General features: G+C 32.3%; 1 protein-coding gene across 1 annotated transcript; it reads right to left on the bottom strand.

The window, feature by feature from the left end:
- Nucleotides 1-722: 722 nt before the first annotated feature.
- Nucleotides 723-21,319, bottom strand: LOC134707719 (A disintegrin and metalloproteinase with thrombospondin motifs adt-1-like). Its single transcript, XM_063567729.1, has 13 exons — nt 19,698-21,319; nt 17,243-17,433; nt 14,139-14,471; nt 13,385-13,549; nt 12,843-13,010; nt 12,294-12,464; nt 11,727-11,897; nt 10,917-11,084; nt 10,296-10,466; nt 9,352-9,519; nt 7,789-7,968; nt 2,153-2,341; nt 723-922 (listed from the first exon to the last, which is right to left on the bottom strand). The coding sequence occupies exons 1-13, from the start codon at nt 19,769-19,771 to the stop codon at nt 726-728; spliced, it is 2,346 nt and encodes a 781-aa protein (XP_063423799.1). The 5' UTR covers nt 19,772-21,319; the 3' UTR covers nt 723-725.
- Nucleotides 21,320-21,866: the final 547 nt, after the last annotated feature.

Genomic DNA, 21,866 nt, shown 5'->3' with positions numbered 1-21,866 from the left:
ACAATATTACCCATTTATGACAAAATGAGTCCACAATGACGTATATAGAAATAACAATAAAGGTGTATGGTATAGAACTTGCATACGTGTTTCTTATTCATATTTCTCAAACATTCCAGTGGCAGACACACTTATACACCCTTCATCTCGTAAGACCAAAGTAAAGTACCTACTTATAGTTGATTTTGCTATAGTCAAGGATTTGTGTGAGATACTTGCTACTAGAAGTTTAGCAAGTTAAAATAATTACAAGTAGTATACATAGCAGGTGCTATCATAATAGCGCTTTGATAAATTCTAACATGAATCTCAGATTTGACAAGCGCAAAAAATTATTGAGATACAAAAAACAATATACCATCTCTTAAAAAATCCGGATAGGATTTCGATAACTGCATTTTTAAAACTTGAACATGGACGTGAGAACAGATGTTATTGGCAAAAACTGAATTTAAAGGTGAATTGATAGACTAACATTTGATTTCTTCTGTCAGAGAGTAAAAATACTTAAAAACAACCATTTTGAAATAGAAACACCCTGACATCCCGGTTTACTTAATACAATTTGTGGTCAGATTTCAAATGAACAGAAAATACGCGCCCAAATACTGCTCCATAAAAGAGTCTATTTCGTTAAATATGTTAAGTACATTGAGTATAATAATTTAAAACAACTTTTATTTAAAAAAACATATTTTTATAAGAATTGTAACAAGTAAAATACATTAACTGCATCCGGGTATATTACGTTTATGATCACATGCATTTAATAGTGGATTCCAGCCTGTCGTTTGTGGACACTGCATTTCAAAGTTAAGTCCATTGGAACACTGAATGAACTTGGAACAGTCTGATGGATGTACTATATAAAGAGCGGTCCCTTGCTGACATGGATTTGAGCTGGTGGTTACATGTTGATGTTCTACAAATTGAGATCAAGCATTTATAGGTCTTTACGATATAAATTTTGGTGAAGATTGTACCAATTATTTTGTCTAGTTTCCCTTCCAACATAAAGCAAGAGATAGTTGTTTATATTATAAGAAAGATATGTTATCAATCGATATGTATATTGCTATGTACGGATGTATTGTATTATGTACATTAATTTATCTTGAGGACACAAGACATTCAAAACATCATCGGACCCCAGTCTTGTCGGTTTTTTTCATATTATATTGTACTTTTTTTTCTGTATCTTTGTATTAAACGCAAGGTACAATAAATTAACAATTTGAGCTAAACGTTATAATCAAGTAGATATCTGAAAAGGAAATTGCATTGTGAATATCTGTATGTTGCCTTTTGGAATTCAAGGGGTTATACAAACCAAAAATTTTAGCAAGTGAAAGATACTGCAAATTTTGTAAAGATAAAGTGGAAGATGAAGTTCATTTTCTTTTACATTGTCCTCTATATAAAGACCTTCGAGAGAAGTTTGATATTTTCAAAAACCTTAATAATGATGATGATATTAAATCAACGATCTATTTACTTAACCCAGTAAATCTAGTTAACACCAGACAAATATGTAGTTATTTAAGTCAAGCTTTTGAAGCTCGTAATAATAATCTAATGTCACTTGGTCTACCATAAGTATAATACTATGTAATACTGTGATATTATATTTATAATTGGTACTTCAAATGTTTTCTTTATGTTGTATTTGCATAAATTGTCATGCTTAATGTGTTTATATCTTGGAATACGCATTGCATCATATGTGCTTTGTCCAATAAAATATTTGAATTTGAATTTGTTATCAAATGTACCAGGATTATAATTTAATACGCCAGACGCGCGTTTCGTCTACATAAGACTCATCAGTGACGCTCAGATCAAAATAGTTATAAAGCCAAACAAGTGAAAAGTTGAAGAGCATAGAGGACCCAAAATTCCAAAAAGCTGTGTCAAATTCGGCTAAGGTAATCTATTTCTGGGATAAGAAAATCCTTAGTTTTTTTTAAATTCAAAGTTTAGTATATAACTCGATTTATTGGTCCCCCCCCCCCCCCATTCTCATGGAAAGTGAAATAGTTAAAGATATAGTTAAAAGTACAATTTTCAGATAATTTGATTTATTATAAACTATTATTAATAAAACTAGTGTGCTCAACTCGATATAACCTGAAATATTTTCATAACCAATTACCTTGATCATCCTGAATGATATCACTGCATGACATTTTCTGACACGGGACCATAATAACATTTGATATCTTGCATTCGCTCTCTGGACATTGTCTTGTCCTTACTCTATGTGTTGAGCCAATGTCACATGAAGCTGAGCATTCTTCGTCGTACCATCCAGACCACGAAGTACAAATTATATCACAAGTTTCTGTACAAAGAAAGATAACTCGATTGGACAAACATTCAAAAACTAACCAAACATAACGTTTTACCCGACCCGTAATTTAGAGTATTGAATGAAAAAGAGGGGAAAAATGGTATCTGCCCAACTGTGAACAAATATGAAGTCATTCTGTTCCGTAGTAGTAGGCGAGCGCCAAAACAAGGATTCGGAGGTTTTTAATGCACCTACCTAACACACGGCTATGTGATATATCATTTGAAAGGTCTTTTATCGTACATTCAGAATTGCCTGGTCGTCAAACTGGGAAATGGTCACATTTAAAAAAAATGGCAAAAAAGGGGGGGAAAATATAAGTCATAATTTGACGATATTGTTCGAAAAATGCAGTTTTAGAACAAATTCATCTGCAATATAATATGCAATATATCATTTGACAAACTATAATCTATCTTATTTTTGTTTCTGAAATAAAAAAAAATTTAAAAGTTTTTTAAATGAAAAAATCTCGTATTTTTGTGAAAATCATAATTTTTACGGATATTGACGCAAAACTGACGGTAATATTTAATTTTGCATCTAAACACACACAAAGTCTATTGGTTTTATATTAGTAACATATATAACTAGTTTTTTAAGTTCTAATGTCTCGCCTAGCTTGTTTTTTATACCGACAAAATATTGATAAAACTATATTAAAACATATCTTAAAACTGCTTTAAAGCGCATATTTACGATGTTTACAGCACAGTTAAAAATAAATGTTATTTTGGTCTCCTGTTAGTTTGACAGTTATAATACAATATGATTTAATTGTCTTAAGTTTGCCAACCACGTCAAGGCCGAAGATCACTAGCAAGGTGTTGTTTTTTTGTTGTTTTTTGTTTTGTTTAGATCACTTGCAAGGTGTTGTTTCTTTTTGGGTTTTTTACTTAACTACCACTATCATCGCGTACGGAACTTAAGTACACAACCATTTGGTAGAGTTATTACAAAACACAAAACTAATAATAATATACATATTTACATTGAATAACAGTGAGGCAACTTAAACTTTATGTTGTCCCATTGCTCAAATGCTCTTTCGCTATTAGTCAATGGTATCGTTTTCATCTTCATCATCGTCATTCATTTGATCTTTTTTAGAGGTTGATGTTCTCTTTAGAATAAATATTTTGGCAAGTATCACTGCCCTGACATGGACAAAGCTCCGTGCAAGACATTTGCTGCTCTCGGCAAATATATTTCTTGCTACGTATTTATTCCCTCTTGCGAGAACATACTAAATCTTGCAGGAAATCGGACGTCAACATGCCTAAAAAGTAGAATGGATCTGGGCCATGTGAACTCTTTTCCATCCGTATTCATAAGGAGACAAAGGATTCGGATGATCGAGATGTGAGGACATCCAAATTGTCGTTTGTTGAAATGACCGCAAAATATGTTCTTTGAATGCAGGTTCACCTGAGTCTTTGCATGTTACAAGTTTAATAACTATTTTACACGTAACTTGTTTAAGTCAAAATGTGATGAAGCGAATTTTTCTTTTTAAGTCATACAAGCTTGAAATAAGCTCTATGGCTGCTGACAACGATGTGGAAAAAGCAATCTTGTCAAAGTTTTGGAGATTTGTAAACTTACTCGGAGATTTTCTTATCAACTTGAAAACAGTCTTTTTGCCAATCCCAATTATAGCAGAAGTGGTATCACAACCAGTTCAATAAAATTGAGAAAGGAAATGGTGAATATGTCAAAACGACAACCACCCGACCATAGAGCAAACTACAGCCGAAGGCAACCAATGAGTCTTCAATGAAGCGAGAATTCCGCACCCGTAGGTGTCCTTCAAGCATAAACTACAGAGAGAATGTTAGCTAGTAAAGGTGAAAAAGATTTACTTAACTCATGGATTGGTATGTACCTTCGACAGTCCCTAAGACAATTAGTTGACCCCGTCAAACACAACATTTGTTCAGTCGACACAAGAATCTTAAAATAATGAACACAGAGCACAAGAACATCTGTATCGGAACACTTGACTATGATTGGTAGCCTTATATTCAACTGCTAACAGATTTTATCAGAGTATAACATGAAGCAAGATTCTTGTGTCTGTGTCTTCGTACGAACAGGACAGATCTGGAGATCGATTACATGCTCTCATTGAGTGTTGTCGCTCTATTCTGGATTGGAAAATGCGCCGTCATGAACTAAACATTTGTTTTCATCCTGGAACATATCAGACAAATTGCTGCTCAGATAATCTCAAAGGAAAGTTATCAGAGCTTGCTCGTTTTTGTTGCTTGATAGACATTTTTTCCAGTCTGGAACAGTTCGGCCTTCAGCGATATGAAACTTTTTTCGTAGTTGTTGCCGATCGTCTATGTCGCTCAACTGATTTTATGGAATGTTCAGTACTAGTGTCATAGCGATCGAAAACATCAACAACCTTGTCTGTGAATCGGAAGCATGATTGTAAAAGATGGACGAAAGATACCAAAAGGGACAGTCAAACTCATAAATCAAAAATAAACTGACAACGCCATGGCTAAAAATGAGTGCCTGCATAATGTAAGATTTGGCCAAGTCTCCAATTGTGGACATCCTTTTAACATCAAATGACTGAAATCATGCCATTTCTTATTGGTACGGTAGCACTGTGATCAATTGGAGGAATGTTAGGGACTGATCCTGCCTTAATTTTCAAATTCATGGGAAGATCAGACTTATTTGTCTTCCTCATTATTCCATCGTCATAAAATTATGCAGTGGGAATGGGACAAATTAGATAGGACGAAACAGTTTTCACAAATACGTCATCTCTACATTTAGTTAGAGATAGTGCACGGATAAACACAAGCTCGGGAATCAAATGACCTTTTACAACTTGCCCAGATTTGCATTTTAGTTGTACTTTGGGGTTCATATCCTCAAATGTCTTCATTCCTGATCGTTGTCTGTTGATAGTGATGACTCAACAAATATCTTCCATTTTGACGTTTTTGTTTTTCAAGTTTCAACTGATTTTAACAGTGAATCTTCAATGTCGTGACTTGCATGGATACCAGTTGAAATGTTCATATGCTGACGGGAGCGATTATCAACGTCAAATGGATTTGTCATATTTTCTGTTGTATAAACAGTTAGATCGTCTACATATGTTTTATCCCTTATCATTGCAGCTGGTTTTGCTTCATCGTGACATTGGTCACCAACCTGGACAAGACACGCACGTGCTCTCATTGCCGATGTTATCTGACTAAGCACATGCCTTGTAAGATTCCATCTTATCAATAAAGCCTTCCTCTTTGTTAAACCAACAATGCCTCTAACAACCTTAACACATCATCATGTCTTTGCCTTAAGCTAACAGCATTCATTAAGGTTGTGAAACCTCTATTAGTTGTCATACCGAGAGTCTCTTGTGTGATATTTTGACATATTATACAGCATTGTTAATTATGGACATGCGGCAGAGCTTCATTGGAAGTGGCGCACATTTCACAGGACTTGGACACTCACCAATGATGAGTAATTATGATAATATTCAAGAAAATACTATTATACAAAATGCAGTCTGCTGCTTACATAGCACATGCTAATATTATTACTAATGGTTAAAGTGGTCTTTTGGTAACACATATACGAATATTTATCTAGTAATATGTTAACACACGACTTGTGTTTTGGAAACTCAAGTGTTACCTATGCATCTTAGATACTAGATTTATATAAATTTTTAGCGTCTGGGATAAACACGATACAGATCCGGAATACCGTTTAATAATGCAGATTTTAGAAAAAGTCGTCAAACGTTTATTATCCATCATTGAGCTTCGATGTGTGTCGCAATCTTTTCAGGGTATATGGAATTTATAAAAACAAAACATATAAGAGTTTTAATAAGTCATTGACACTGACAATCTAAAAAAATATGGTATTTTTTTTACATTTTAGGATTGGTCTTACAGATGCCTCAGAATCAACTAATTTTTCATAAAATCTTCTTTTTTTTGGATTCCATGTCTTTTTAGAATGTATTCAAAGCTATCTTAGATAAAAACGAATAATATAATTACAACAATGCCGATATATGCAATGTTAAGTATCACCGTATAATCCAAAGTAATTCGGCATGTCTGTGTTCTCGTGAGATTTGCAAGAAACGTGACCATGGGGAACTTTGACGACCACCCAAATCGTATGCTCTAGAAGTTTTTCTTTCGATTGATACCAAAATTAGCTGTGTGTTCGATAGGTGCATTAAAAACCTTAACGCGATGCTTTTTCTCAAATCGGCGCTCGCCTATAGGAATGTGTGACAAAGATTGGTAGTTCTTTCCAGATATTGAAGAGCTAGAATGTGTCCATAGTACAGATGCAAAAATCGCACTATCATTTTCTATGTTCAGAGGACCGTGAAATTGGGATCAAGACTCTAGTATTAAAATTAGATATATCATATCAAAAGGTACATGTGTACTAAGTTTCAAAATGATAGGACTTTAACTTCATCCAAAAACTACCTTAACCAACAAACTTTAACCAACGGCTGGACAGACGGACGGACGAACAGACGGACGAACAAAAGACGAACGAACGGACGGGCAAACATTCGGACGGAAGAAAGGATAAACGTACGGACGAACAGACGCTAAGACCAGAAAAATATAACACCCATAAATGAGGCATAAAATTATCTAAAATATCGGAAAATAAGATGAAGGTGTCAGACAGATCCGAAGAATAATCACAATGTCATATTACATTTCATCACTGTTAAGTTGCTGACCAAATTTCATGTTATTTTTGTTAAGTAGTTATTGTACCTGAAAAGAGTTGGACGGAATATATTTGTTCGTCGAATGAACAGAACATAGTAAAACTAATAGTTGCCACATGCTAAGCATCAATCAACTGCATTGCAATTTACCATATACATAAATGAAAAAGAGTTAACTTTGCTTAAACCTTTAATGAGTTACTTTTAAACTCTAATTAACATTTATAATTGCTAATATATACGAAGACATTTATTATTGTATCACCTTTTTTATTTGAATTACTGGTCGGACCCTTATTCACTTTACAAAACTTTTATTTTGCAAGTTATATTTCGTTAATTAAACTTCGTTTCTCGATAAATGAATAATAAAAGAAGAAGAAAAATCCCACAAAAATTTATATCATGAACTGCATGAAACATACATAATCATGAACTGTATGAAACATGCACAATAATGAACTGTATGAAACATACGTAATCATGAACTGTATGAAACGTACATAATCATGAACCATTTGACCTAATTGATACTTTGAACAAGTGAAGAAAGACTTTCATATATAGTTCATCATTATAGACTATGGTAAACACAAATTGATGTAAGGAGTTTTACAATAAAACTATGCATCGTTGATACAATACATGCATCAACAGCAAGTATCAATTTGATTAACTTAATTAACAGTACCTGGACATATTGTGTTCCGGCATCGTTCCGACATGATTTCAGCACCAGGACACGTGTCCTTGTAGGCGTTGCATGCTCTCGTTCTATTTTTTATCACAATTCCGTAATCACATGACGTTGAACACGAACTTTCAATCCAATCACTCCAGGTATCACAAGTAACATCACAATCGATGTGTTCTTTAAATAAGAAACAGAGATTACAAATTGAATTTGTAGTTTATAAATGTATGAGAGTTTCGTTGCTCGGGACATTTGACTAACATCCCAGAGTCCAACTTTATTTTGAATCAGGTTTCGTGTTGCCTTAAATTTAGTGTATTTTTTGTTTTCCTTTAGCTGTATTTTAATTTTCAAGGTATGTATTGTTTCGTTCATTTGTAGAGAAAAACTGTCGCATTCGGTCACATACCAGTTTTAGAATTTTTCAGAACGGATGTTTAAATATATAAATCCTATGGTTTTTTGACGGACCTAGTACACATAGTAATATATTCAAATGTTTAATGGGTTATCAGCATCCAATATAACCACCAACATGTTTAACAGAAATAACATAGTGGATGTCACTAGTGGCACATCACTTAATACACTTCAAGAACACTTTACTTGTTTGGTTTTTTTTTGGTTTTTTTTTTAATTTTTCGGTCATGGGGAAGACAGTTTAGTTAAAGGGGCACTAGCTACGATATATATAAAAAAAATAAAGTATGATTTTTTTTAGATCAATCATTAATCAAATTGGAATAATGAAATAATAATTTGCTTTTAGCAATCAATTTCCTTTAATTTTGTTGAAATAAGCGATTAAACATAATTTTTGACTGATTCGCTTGCAAGTGAAAACGTCATCATCATTCTAACCGGTATTCATGTGAACTTCAAGTTAACCCCTAGCTAGAGATTGACAACGCATGCATTGTACGTGTACTGGTTATTTAAATAAAAAGAATGTCAACAATGAAAGTGAAACTACGGTAAATCATTTGATTACTAATTCGATGCACGTAAAATCATTCTTATATGGTTAAAAACAATTAGAAACATCTATTTTTAATCTATAAAATAAAATCAAACAGACCTATAAAAATGCAATTGCACGTGTTGTTTTAATCTATTCGTATCTGTATTTTTGTTTACATCGCTTATATGGTCATCTGAGGTCAAATCGATAGTTAATTAGATGGCGTCTGGACTAAAATACACACGAAACAAACCTATATATTATCTACCCCATGCTCTGTAAACTGTTTATTTTAGACTTTTGATAGTTTGGATAAATGTTTTACATTGTTATAAACCAAATATGAGAATTTGAGTCAAATCGGTTACAATGAATTTGACAGCTAGTGCCCCTTTAAGGAACGGATGCTTGTTTATTTGTCATTTTTAACCATTTTACTGCTTGATAAACTATCGCGTTCACCATTTGTTTTTTAATCGTGTCAGAGTCTGTTTTACTTCTAAAATGGCAGTAAGTAGAATTTATTTTAATATTTAGTATATTTAATACAGTATCTTGATCTTAGAATGTACAGGTGTTTATTTTAAATTCTTGTTTACCTGGGCATTGCAGTTCTGTACAATTTTCCGCTTTCGATTCTTCAGTTGTACATATAGACAGATTACATGTCCGATTTCTCGTCGAGACTTTGGTACCATTACCACAGGTAACTGAACAGATTCCATCACCCCAGTCTGACCATGCTGAGCATTCATCTGTACACTGATCTTAATGGGTAAAGAATGATAAAATAGGTAGTTATTTAAGAAACAAAAACTATAGAGTTTCAAATACATTTAACACCTTTTGAAAATTCAAGTTAAAAGAACAGATATTAAACGGGGAATACACTAAATATAATTGATCTTCGAGTACTCAGCATTGTCCGCTATTCATATCACATTTTTAGCAGAGTAATGCTTGGTTGACTTCCAGTGGCAAATATTTCATGCAAATTCGTGACGGAAATAATTTACCAATTGATACAAAAGATAGGTTCTGAGAGGTTAGTCGACCGGGATTGAAGGAGTTATGTGGGTTACACTGAAAAATGATATAGAGTGTGTTGGAAAGGCAGAAATTTGGACTTCAACAGAAAAGGTAAGGACCCTATGCAAATTGTTATCAAGGTACTAATACTTGTAGATATTGAACCTACCAGTCCAACTGAACGAACATGACGCTGTTTGATTATACATCCGGAAAAAAATCGCACCGAACAACTTATAGTAAAACTCTGGTCAGTTTCGATTAGTTTTTACTGCATGTTTCTTATCAATTGCAGTATGGATGATACGCGGAGATACTTATCCGGTCTACGCTTTTTTTTTTACTTCGTTTGGACGTTATGTAATTTCCAGTGTCCTAAAAATCAATATTTGTTATTGTCCCTTATACATTTATAGAATTTGAAATGGATTACTAATACTAACAAGAGTATGAACGTATTATTAGAAAAGTTATATGTATAATATATGTAGTTCTGGTCTAAATGTATACTAACCTAGACAGGAACTTAACATACAACTGTCTAATTGCTGATCAGCAACATCACAATCATCCTGAGAACAAAGTCTCTTCCTTGATTTAGCCTGAGTACCCACACCACAAGAAGCTGAACATTCGCCCATCAATGACCATGCAGACCATTTCGAACATATTAAATCACATTTTTCTGTAAATGATGAAAACTGTTAAAAATATGCAAGATTGAAAGTTGCTACTTATTAAAACGTTTAAAACCGTTGCCTTTGTTTGCACCTATCCTAAGAGCTAAGACATTCTGCCGCTCTTGTACTTTTTTCCGGGTTCAATATACGATGATGAAATCGGTGTCTGTTTTTTCATATTGATTTTTTAAATTTCACAATAAAATAAATAAATGAATTCGATTTCAAGTTGATGTAACTACACCCTCGTGGTAAACTATTTTTTTCAAAAACTTTTGCCTTATACGGAACGGACGAAAGGACGGAAGGAAGCACTGCAAAAACAATATCATGCCCCACCTCACTTTTCTAAAAAAAAAAAAGGGTTTGAAACAAAAACCGAAAAATGAAGATTGAGCATGATATGAAACACTTCGAAAATGCGATTGAAATTCAATTTTTAATTTAAATTTTACCGTCACAGCTTTGTGTATTACAAAGAGATGTTGTAGTTTCTAACGGCTGACATTCAGCATGATCACATTGTCTAACTCTCGTCCAGATCAATGTTCCACCACCACACATGACAGAACAGTCGAAACTCTTCCATCCAGTCCACAGAGAACAATACTTGTTGCAAGTTGCTGAAAAAAAATCAAGTATTCAAGTAAATTAAAGATAAACTAACAAAGTTTAGCAAACTGTAAAATTAAAAAAAGTCAAAATATACATTTGCTTTCATAGAACGTCAAATTATGTTGTTTTTAAACCATCAATCTCAAACCATGATGTTTCATTTTGATATATAAAATATTTGTGTCGGTCACACTTATTTTTTGGATGATTCAAAGTTCACTTGTTGCAACAAGACCAATATAACTAAGTGTTGCTCTTTTATAACTGCTTATTAAAGAAAAATACAAGAGACATGATGCACAAATGTTTAATACTGATTTTGATTAATAAGCAAAAGGAGATGTGTATCAACAAAAATTTTGAGGAAAATTCCCGTATAGGTCAGGAATATAATATTTGTTAATTTAGGTTGTATCATCCATCGAAGCAAGATACATTGTACCAGTACCATTTTGTTTTCAAAGTGTGAACGACAGTTGCTTTCAAGCTATTTCAATAGTTCCTTCGATACACTTTCTGGTTATGCTAGTCCAATTGAACTTTGTAAATGTAGGTATTGTTGTTACTTTCCTTCTTCGTCCACACCCTCTATTATAACATGTGACTTCTATAGTCCCATTGCTGTAAGCATGCTTTTTATTTTAACGTACCTGGACAAGGCTTTTGGTTTAAACATGGCAAGGATTTTTTCTCCATGCTTTGACAATCATCATGGATGCATGTCCTATTTCTATGTTGTAATAATGAGCCCTCGTCACATGTTTGGCTACATCGGCCCTGATACCAGTCTGACCAAGCACTGCATGTCGAGTCGCAGGTGTCTAAATATATGAAATTTGCAAATGTTATTAAATTTTATCTCAAATATACACACATATAAATATGTTACATTATGAATAAACTTAAATTTTGAACTTATTTCTTTTTACTATTCCTCTAGCTGGTGAAACAATTATTGTTTAATATTGAATACATAATTTAATTAGCTAGCCATTTACTTTGAATGTGTTATGTCAATTGGTCTCTGGTGGAAAAATGTTGCATTTACTATCATTCCCCGCCTTATTCTTTTTGTTATCTTTACTTTTATATTTGGGTCTTGCCAACTTGTAGTAAAGTTACAGTTGAATGTCATACGATGATACATGTATGTATAGTCACCTTCATGTCGTGCCCTTTTTTACGATTGCATGCAGCAAAAAAAAATCTTTACATACCTTCACACGTTTTTAGTTTGCATATTTCCTCATATGCATCTTCCGTCTTACATTCTGGTATAATACATGTTCGATTTCTAGTTCGGATTTGTTTTCCCACATCACATGACTCCGAGCAATCACCGTCTTTCCAGTTACTCCAAACAGAACACGCAACAGTATCGTTACATGCTACAATAACAATGGTATCATAATCAGATATATACATAATAAGAAAAATTGTAGTAAGTGCTTGAATCAATTCAGGCAAAAAAATATATTGAACTGAAGGTGACTGAATATAGAAATTTTTCATTTTGTTGAGGAAAAAAAAGAAGGTCTTATTCATTGATTAACTAATTAACAAATAACTGAAAGAAAAAATATCAAAAGTGGCAAATAAGAAATCATTTACTTTTAATTAGTAAACTGAAAAACAATTTATAGTTGAGCGATTGTTTCTGTTATTGTCATTGTTTTATTTTCAAATACGGTCTTGCAAAACATTCATGTTAGATTTTACTTTGATTTTAACAATAACAACTGAAAACGTTTGTTTTTTTCACTCACCGATACATTTGAAATTATTACATGTTGCGGAATGAATATCTTCTTCGAGACAGTCTGGAAATGTACATGTTCTAGTTCGTTGTCGAATCCTGGTTCCACCATTGCAAGACTTCGAACAAGGGAACCATGTCCATGTTCCCCATTGTGTACATGTTGAATCACAAGTTCCTATCATAAAAAATTATATATTATATAATATTACCAACAATATTGAGAATGGAATCGGGGAACGTGTCAAAGAGACAAATACCCAACAAAAGAGCAGAAAACAGCCCGACTATAGTAATAATTCCTATTCATTTTTACTTTAAAAAATGCAAACAACATTATAAACAGTCTAATATTGAACTTGTACATTTTTACGTACATAAGTTTGGTAAACCTAAAATTTCGTACCATTATTTGTATGCAACATTTCTCTAAATCGTAATATTTATTCAAGCAGGCTTTGTTTAATGTCCACCAATCCTGTAAAAAAAGTACACGTAGTTGACCCTTAAAAAGGATGAAAATAACACTAGATTAAAAATTAATATGTATACCTGTACATGTACGCGTTTTACATTCGCCTATGCTGTCTTCTGTATCATTACAAGACGGAAGAGCACAAATCCGCGTCCGTCTTTGTTTTGCTGTACCATAGTCGCATTTGGCGGAACAAGCCAGTCCTCTCCAAGGCGACCATGGTGTACATGCATCATTACAACCTAATAAATTATATAAATTCACAAACGTAACCAAGTTCTTTGTGAGAGATGACAAATACATAGGATTTGCGAAGTTACTAAATTAAGGCAAACCGAAAGATAAAGTTTTTCTAATACTATTTTCTTGTAGCACTCAATCTTACTAGTTATAAGCGGTTTTCGAGGACCATTAGGGTGTATTTTTGCGTGATGTTCTATTTATTTGTATAAATAGCGTACATTTCATTTTGATAACAGTGATTAAATCTTATATATGGCCTCACTGCATGTAAAGTCGAAATCACTGAAGTGACAATGATAATATAGTCGATTTCAATTCCAATAGAAGTATATTAATTTATCTAAATTTTAGGTGAGACGTCATGCAGGCATTAGGTCGTTTTATTTTTATATTTTCCTAATTATTTTTTTCATCATTAGGGGGGGGGGGTCTCATTAAAGTAAACCACACATCAATTTCCATCATACTACTGTTAATTGGTGTTCTTTTGCAAGACGACGACACAGTTGAAAAAAAAAACCAACAATTTTCTATCTGCACTTTCCAAATAGTTTTGCAATATCGTTAAAGGATAAATATAATACTTACAGACACCAAGATTACAATGAGATGATGCATATTCTATTGAAGCTCCTAAACACTGAAGTTTTGGCGCACATTCTCTCGTCCTGTTTCGTTTTTGTTCACCATTCCCACAAATTGACGAACATAGACCAAAATCAGACCATTGCGACCATAGATCACATGAGCAGCCAACACATGGCTGTGTATTACATGGTTTACTCGCTTGGTCTTTTTCAATACAACCAATTGACCCGTGACATTGTCTGGTTCTTGTCGCAGTTAGTGTACCTCCGCCACACATAAGTGTACATTTTCCTTCATTCCAATCACTCCAAGAAGAACAAATTTTCTCACATCCTGTAAATTTATATTTTTTTAAAACAATATCAACTTTTTTTTTATTAAAATGTTTTGATGACGGCATACATTGCAGCTATACAAATCACATAAAATAGATTTTTTTTTATCGAACGTAGCTATGAAGAAACAGACTGAGTGTTGACTCGGTTCTTTCAAAATGTTTTGCTTATACGCTCTAGTCGAAGATTTAACATGAATGACAATTAAAAACGCATGAAAATGGCAATTAGCATGCGCATGACTTCTTTGATGTATAACACCCCCATGACTGCAATGTGTCAAACTTCAAAAGTATTAATACAACATTATCCTTATTTTTGACATATATTTCAGAAAGAAGTTTATTTAGTTTAGTAGAATTGCTAGTAATACCAACGCAATTAGACAATTTAGAACAGACATGTAAACAACTGCAGAGTACATTGTACATCTTATATCAATTGTCAAAATGCATTTCGTACAATATATTATAAAAACCTGCGGAAACAAATACTGAAATAGTATTAAGCTAATTTAACAAGACAAAAAAAACCAGTACAACATACGATAACCAATGGAAGTATGGCTTCGGACACGCAACATACAAACGTAATGTGAAAGAGTTTGAAAGCGCTCAACCCTACATATGTCATTTTGCAAAAACACAGCATTAGTACGTATACAGTTAAAATCTGTTGACAAAATACTCTATTCATTGGATAAAGTCGTATTTTCAACAACTTGCAAATTCATCTAAAAAGTGTCTCTTAAAATTAAATTCAGACCGTTTTAAAAATGATAAAGTAAAATGATTTTTTTTTCACAAAAGCATAAAGTGCAGAATCTGTATTAACAAAACAAAATTTAATGTATATCAATTATTCATTCTGTATTATATATTCAATTCAAAAGCTTTATAGAAGGAAATGACCTGCAATAACTGCAAAGGTGTAAATCATGACAGGCCCAGGGAATCCATCAAAGAAAGATATCAGATAATATCAAAATATCTACAAGGCGATTTTATTTTGTAAGATTTTAAAGTAAACATTTAATTAGTCGCTGCAATTGACGTCATTTCTGGTTAAAAAGTTAAAAAGATACATATCAAATATATGAACATCTGTTGTTACTGTTTTGATGCTTTTTTACGTTATATTTATTTAGTTCAGCTTCTCATTATAGATACATATCAATTTCTACCAGTTTTATAAAAAAAAGTAATGCGATTCCTTGTATTTAGTCCTTTAGTCATGGAAATTACAAGGGGTTTGCTTTTTTATGTAATATGAGCTATAACTCAATCTGAAAGTGATGAAATTAAGTTTTTGTATCGTAAAAGAATGTACATTTAAGCAGTCATAAGAAGTAAAAAGAAAAATCACAAAAACACTGAACTCCGAAGAAAATTCAAAACGGAAAGTCTCTAATCAAATCGCAAAAAAAAACCAACTCAGTTTACATCATATTCCTGACTTGGTACCAGCGTTTTATATGTAGAAAACACAGGCACTTGTCTCAGAAAAAAAATTCCTATATACCTTATTATGTAATAAGGTATATAGGAAATTGTTTTTCTGAGACAAGTGCCTGTGGTAGAAAATGGTGGATTGAACCTAGTTTTGTAGCCAACTAAACCTCTCATATTTTTCATGTCGAGGCCTTTTTTGACTACTATACAGGAAAGGTTTTTCTCATTGTTAAATCCCGTACTGTTGCCTTTAACTGCTTATATTCAGTGTTTATTGTTGTCAAATATATTTTTTAATATTGTTCATTCAGTGTTTATTGTTGTCAAATATATTTTTTAATATTGTTCATGTTGAATGTTTAAACATACATACATGTAGTACGTTATTTTCATATTTGAAGGGCGCAGTATACCTTTAAAAGAAGTTAATTGCAACCAGAGTATCAGTAATTATTGCGACTTAAATTGACACCTTGTTAATGAAGTTATCAAATACAGAGATGATATCATGGAAGCATGCAGAAAAAGCCTCACAGCCTTACAACATCTGCAACGATGATCTTTTTGCTCTCACGTCGTACAGGACCAGGGGCAAACATGTTTAGTAACTATGTAATGTATATTTAATTACCGCAGAATTTCATTCATCTTACCTTTTCATATGTCTAATACAATGGTTGATGTAAGGAACAAAAAGATTATGAAATAAGATGCAACATTTGGCTTGTAAGAAAAAACACTTAGAGCGATACTATACTGTACTAAATGATATACTAACAAGTCATAAGACACTTTCATTCTATTTTTACTTGTAAGACCTAGATAAACGACAGTAATCTTTATGCTTTGTTTACTTTTGTGTGTTTGTTTGTTTTGTTCGTAAAATAAATTCCCATACCTTTGGAAAGACACAAAATTGGCAATCGTCTAAAAATAAATGAAAGACTATTAAACCATAATTTTTGAAAATTTGGTCAAGTGCATTGAATTGCAGGGCAAACGATTAATATTCTGGCATATTATATTGAACACTTACCAACATTATAAGTCTTTTTTAAAGATTATTCAAGTTTCGACGAAACAAATCTCTCGTCTTTTCTACACATCACTAACAATATTTTAACATCTTTTCGCTGACACAAACTCATAAAACCATGTTTGTCGTTGGTTATGGTTGTTAATGTAACAATAATACTCAGTTTGAGTATTATGAGGTAGCAGTAACTCATATTAATATCACTGCTTGTTCTCATTTAACTTATGCTATGAAAGGACAAGTACTATATATACCATGGTTCTTACGAGAAATCATACTTACCACATTCTTGGGTATTACAGACTTGATATTGTGTAGACTTTCTAATACACATGGTGGCTTGTATTGTATCTGTATCGTCATCGTCACATTTTCTGACTCGATTCCTTGATTTTATACCACCCCCACAGTGAGCAGAGCATGATGTGTATTCTGTCCACTCGGACCACTCGGAACACATACAGTTGTCTGAACTATATTGAAGAAGAAAAATATAAATCTATTGTGTAGGCCTTTAGGGGTAATCCTAGGTGGTCTCGAAATGTAAATATATATCCTGCTCCACATGTTGCCGCCGTTATGTTTTTCTCGTGTCAATACAAACCCGGTAATGAATCTAATTCGGTAGGTCACAATCGGGAAATGTGGGCTGGATTGTAGCTACGATAAATTTGGCACACCTTTTTCTATATTTTTATAATTTATTGATTACTGCGTTCAATTGTTTTAATTCGAGCGGCAACAAAAGTATGAAGACGAAACGTTCGTCGGACGTACTCGACTATGAGCCTAATATCATTGATGCTTCCTCACTGCATGAACCATTTCAGAAAATGGAAATTTGCTGATAGTTTAGTTTAATCGTATAATACAATGTTCTCTCAGTGTTAATTGTTACATATACTTCTAGCATCGATGCCTCCGACTTAAACAATAAAACTGCATGACATAAAACTTCATTCGATTTAAAAAAACAAACAAGAAACATTTGGCATTTAATGTAGTTTCTTATAGTAACTTTATGCTTTTGACAAAACAGAAAGCAAAGGAGCATCGCTTTGAGTGCTTAGTGGCTTTTTTCCAATTGTTGAAGGTTTATTTCTTCAAACGAAACCTTTCTTTTTTTTTTAAATTAAATAGTTAATGAAGTTTAATTTGTTATCGATCTTCTTTCTCCGTGTTTAATGTATGAATTACACAAGTATCTGTATAAAACGAAATGCCAGATCTCCTATTATGTTTTCCCAAACATTCTTCAAAACAGTTTTATTATAGAGCAAGTGATCATAGCCATTAAACATGTAAAGTACACATGTAGATATTGTGAAAAGCTAGCAGCGGTGAAAACCATCTTCAATTACCGCAATTATAAATTTCTATAATTCTCAACTTTTCTGCACTTTTCCATTTATTCTATTTTTAGCCAGAGACTGTCAGAGTGACAGCAAACCGGATTTTATAATATCTATTTGTGTCCTTGTATTTTTCAATATCACAAGGATATGCGACAACTCTAGATCTCCACTTGAGATCAAATGACGTCGAAGTTAACAACTATAGTGCATCATACTACCTTTAACAATGAGCAAAACTCACACCTCATATATGTAGTCAGGTATAAAAGGCTTCGACATAACAAATGTAAAACAATTCAAATGAGAAAACTAAGGGTCTGATATATGTACTCGTACAAAACAATAAGCGAAAAACAAATATGATATTTAGTAACAAACGATTCCGGATTCCGTCTCTTTTCTGTTCTTGGTTTAATAGATATAGGAAGATGTGGTGTGAGTGCCAATGAGACAACTTTCCATCCAAATAACAATTTAAAAAGTAAACCATTATAGGTTAAAGTACGGCCTTCAACACGGAGCCTTGGCTCACACCGAACAACAAGCTATAAAGGGCCCCAAAATTACTAGTGTAAAACCATTCAAACGGGAAAACCAACGGTCTAATCTATATAAACAAAACGAGAAACGAGAAACACGTATATATTACATAAACAAACGACAACTACTGTACATCAGATTCCTGACTTAGGAACATTTGCAGCGGGATTAAACGTTTTAATGGATCCAAACCTTCTCCCTTTTTCTGAAACAATAGCATAACATCACATAATGATCACTTTGGTATTTTTCTTCCTTTAAAAGTTTTATGTGTATGTAGGCATGGGTTGACTACACTAAAGTATGTGTAACTTTTTTTTAAACTTTCTGTAAACTATCTGAAAATGACTCAATAAGCACTGCGACAGTCGTATTCTATGTATACCTGTTCACTGATAGATTAAATAGATTTATTACTGCTGGCTTAATGCCCAGTTACAAAATTTTAGGCCATTTTACAAAGTATTTGGACAATGATGAAAAGCAAGAAATGTTGCCTACCACTAGTAAAATCTGGAATATATGCCGCGTACTTAATCATGCAAGGACAGACGATCTCTTGGTTTGAAGAATATAAATTTATTAATCACAATTATATCAAGTCGAGATACTTTTCAGAATTACTAGTATTGTTCTCGTCATGTATATGCATATAATAGTTGTCACTGGGTATTACAAATGTAAGTATAAGCAGCAATAAATCTTTAAAAAATATTTTAGTAAATGGGTATTGAAGACGACATGGATAATTGCGTAATTTTCAGATATAAGGTTTACAGAAAGTAAAAAAACAAAGTTGAAAAGACGTCATAATACATCAGGAATATATTTATTATACTTACTCCTGCAAAAAAGCACAATCACTTGTTTTGAAGAATAAAATCACAATTAGCAAATTATTTCCAAAAATTAGCATCGTTCATTGGTGCCAATACATATTTAATTACTTTTCTAACACTGATTAATAGACCATCCGTATTCATTTTTGTTAGTTTGATAAGTGCATTTCTCAAATAGAGTATAAACTTTTCCGTTTCACTTCTAATATAGACAAATCATGTGGCTTTTTTTAATAGTTGAAGTAAAGTTTGCTTCGCATGGTGGATTTATCTAAACTTAAAATCTAAATGTGTCATCTCTTATTCATTCATGATGGTTTTTGTCTTCGGGAGTATTGGATGAAAGTAACATTTTATTTGAAGTTAATTACACATTTAAAACTGTTAGGAGAGACATCATGTTTATTTTATATATACTGGTCAACAAAAGAAACGATACAAGACTTTTTTTTCAAATTAAAGATAAAGTTTTCCATTCAATGGACCAATATTGAAGGTAGTAATACTTAATAATTATGGAAATATAAATCCGTTAAAAAAAAAAATTGTTTTTCCTTTCGTGACGTTATTTTCGCGATTTTTTTGTTTTTTACAAAATTTACATAAAACGACAATTTAAAAAAAAAGAAGTTCCAAATAATGATGCCAACCTCTTATTTAAAGGTAAAGACAGTGTTTGCCATCAAGTTGTTTTAAAAAATCATACAGTTTCTTCGTTTATTTGTTATGCAAAGTTTGTCCCCACGAGAAATCGTTAAAATGTATACATTATCAACTGATTTACCATAGACAGTATGTGTTAAGTGATATTCAAAAAGCGGTAACAATCTTAAAACTAATGCGAAAGGTTCTAAATTTACTGTGTGTTGTTTTTATATCTAAAGCATTGATTTGAGACGAAAATATTTTTTTTTATTTTGCATTTTTTGAGATTTCAAAAAACACTTTTTTTCACAAAATTTGAAAAAAAACAATATTTCAACCCATTACTTACAACATGAACATTACTTGATTAGCATATTGAATATTTTTAAACAAATCTGAAATTTTATTTAGAACTTAGAAAATTATGTGTCGATTTTTTATTCAACTTTCCGCAAAACTAATTTGCACCCTACGATCGTTTACACTGAATTTATATGCTTTCCGACAAGTTTTGATTTTCATTATCACATGTGAATACATTGCAAATGAAAGCTTTTTAAAATAGTGTATCTCATTTTTTTTTATATTTAATACTTTTTGATCAATTTTATTTCAAAGTCGTGTATCGTTTCTTTTGTTGACTAGTATATATAGTGTTTGGTTCAAATTGTACCTTGTTTTACTTTGCTTGCTTAAGGGAATTTATAATTTTCGAATGGAAATTTTATTTTGTATGAAATATTTATAGGTTCGTTAAATATCAATTAACTTTCCCCGAAGTTTTCCAAGAGGTCAAATAAAGTTCAGTACCTGGACAAAGGTGAATGCCTGGGATAAAGCACTACAAATGTATTGATAATTACCATAATGCCTAAAAACGATACCCATGCACAATCAGTGCGGCTCATGGGCCCGTATGCATAAAGCTACTTAAGTTAAGATTTTCCTTAGTAAACACTTAAGTTAAGGAAACTCCGCCCTTTTTATCTAAGTGGTATGAATAAAAAATCTTAAAACTAAATATTTCCTAAGTCTTCTTCAGTTGTCAATACTTTAAATTTGTTATAAGTATAATAGCTAAAATACTGAACTTTCAGAAGAATTCAAACGAAAAATCTACTAATGCACTTTTCAAATAATCATCGTTTTTTTATTATAATTTAATTAATTATCTGTCATGAGCTTATTTGAATTAATTTATCTGCGTGTAATTGACTGAATATTCATATCAAGTTATAATCTGTTTACTAATAGAAGGCCAAATTTCTGGCTTGAAATTTTATCATGGTCAAGATACATGGACTTTGATGAACGATATTTTTCACTAAAATTGTTATTTTGTTCTCGTCGTCAATATGAATGTAGACAGTATTGGTCACTGTGCATAAACATCAGTGAGCAGGGATAGGAGTTTACTATAAGTATGGCTATATTGCTTATATATTTTGCATCACAATTTTATAAAAATAATTGCTGTTTCATTTTTATTATCAAATATAATACAAAAAATAAGTGTAAAGGTAATCA

This window comes from Mytilus trossulus, chromosome 1, assembly GCF_036588685.1.
Source record: "Mytilus trossulus isolate FHL-02 chromosome 1, PNRI_Mtr1.1.1.hap1, whole genome shotgun sequence".
Lineage (NCBI taxonomy): Eukaryota > Metazoa > Mollusca > Bivalvia > Mytilida > Mytilidae > Mytilus > Mytilus trossulus.
The sequence above is the reverse complement of the archived record's forward strand: the minus strand, read 5'-3'. Positions and strand labels throughout refer to the sequence as shown.

What these genes read in the sequence shown, in the direction of transcription:
- LOC134707719 (XM_063567729.1), bottom strand. Translation starts at nt 19,771, where the DNA reads ATGCTAATTTTTGGAAATAATTTGCTAATTGTGATTTTATTCTTCAAA. An exon ending in TAATAATTTCAAATGTATCG is followed by an intron (nt 12,465 to 12,842) that starts GTGAGTGAAAAA and finishes TTGTTATTGTAG; the next exon opens with CATGTAACGATACTGTTGCG. An exon ending in CAAACTAAAAACGTGTGAAG is followed by an intron (nt 11,898 to 12,293) that starts GTATGTAAAGAT and finishes TCATATATTTAG; the next exon opens with ACACCTGCGACTCGACATGC.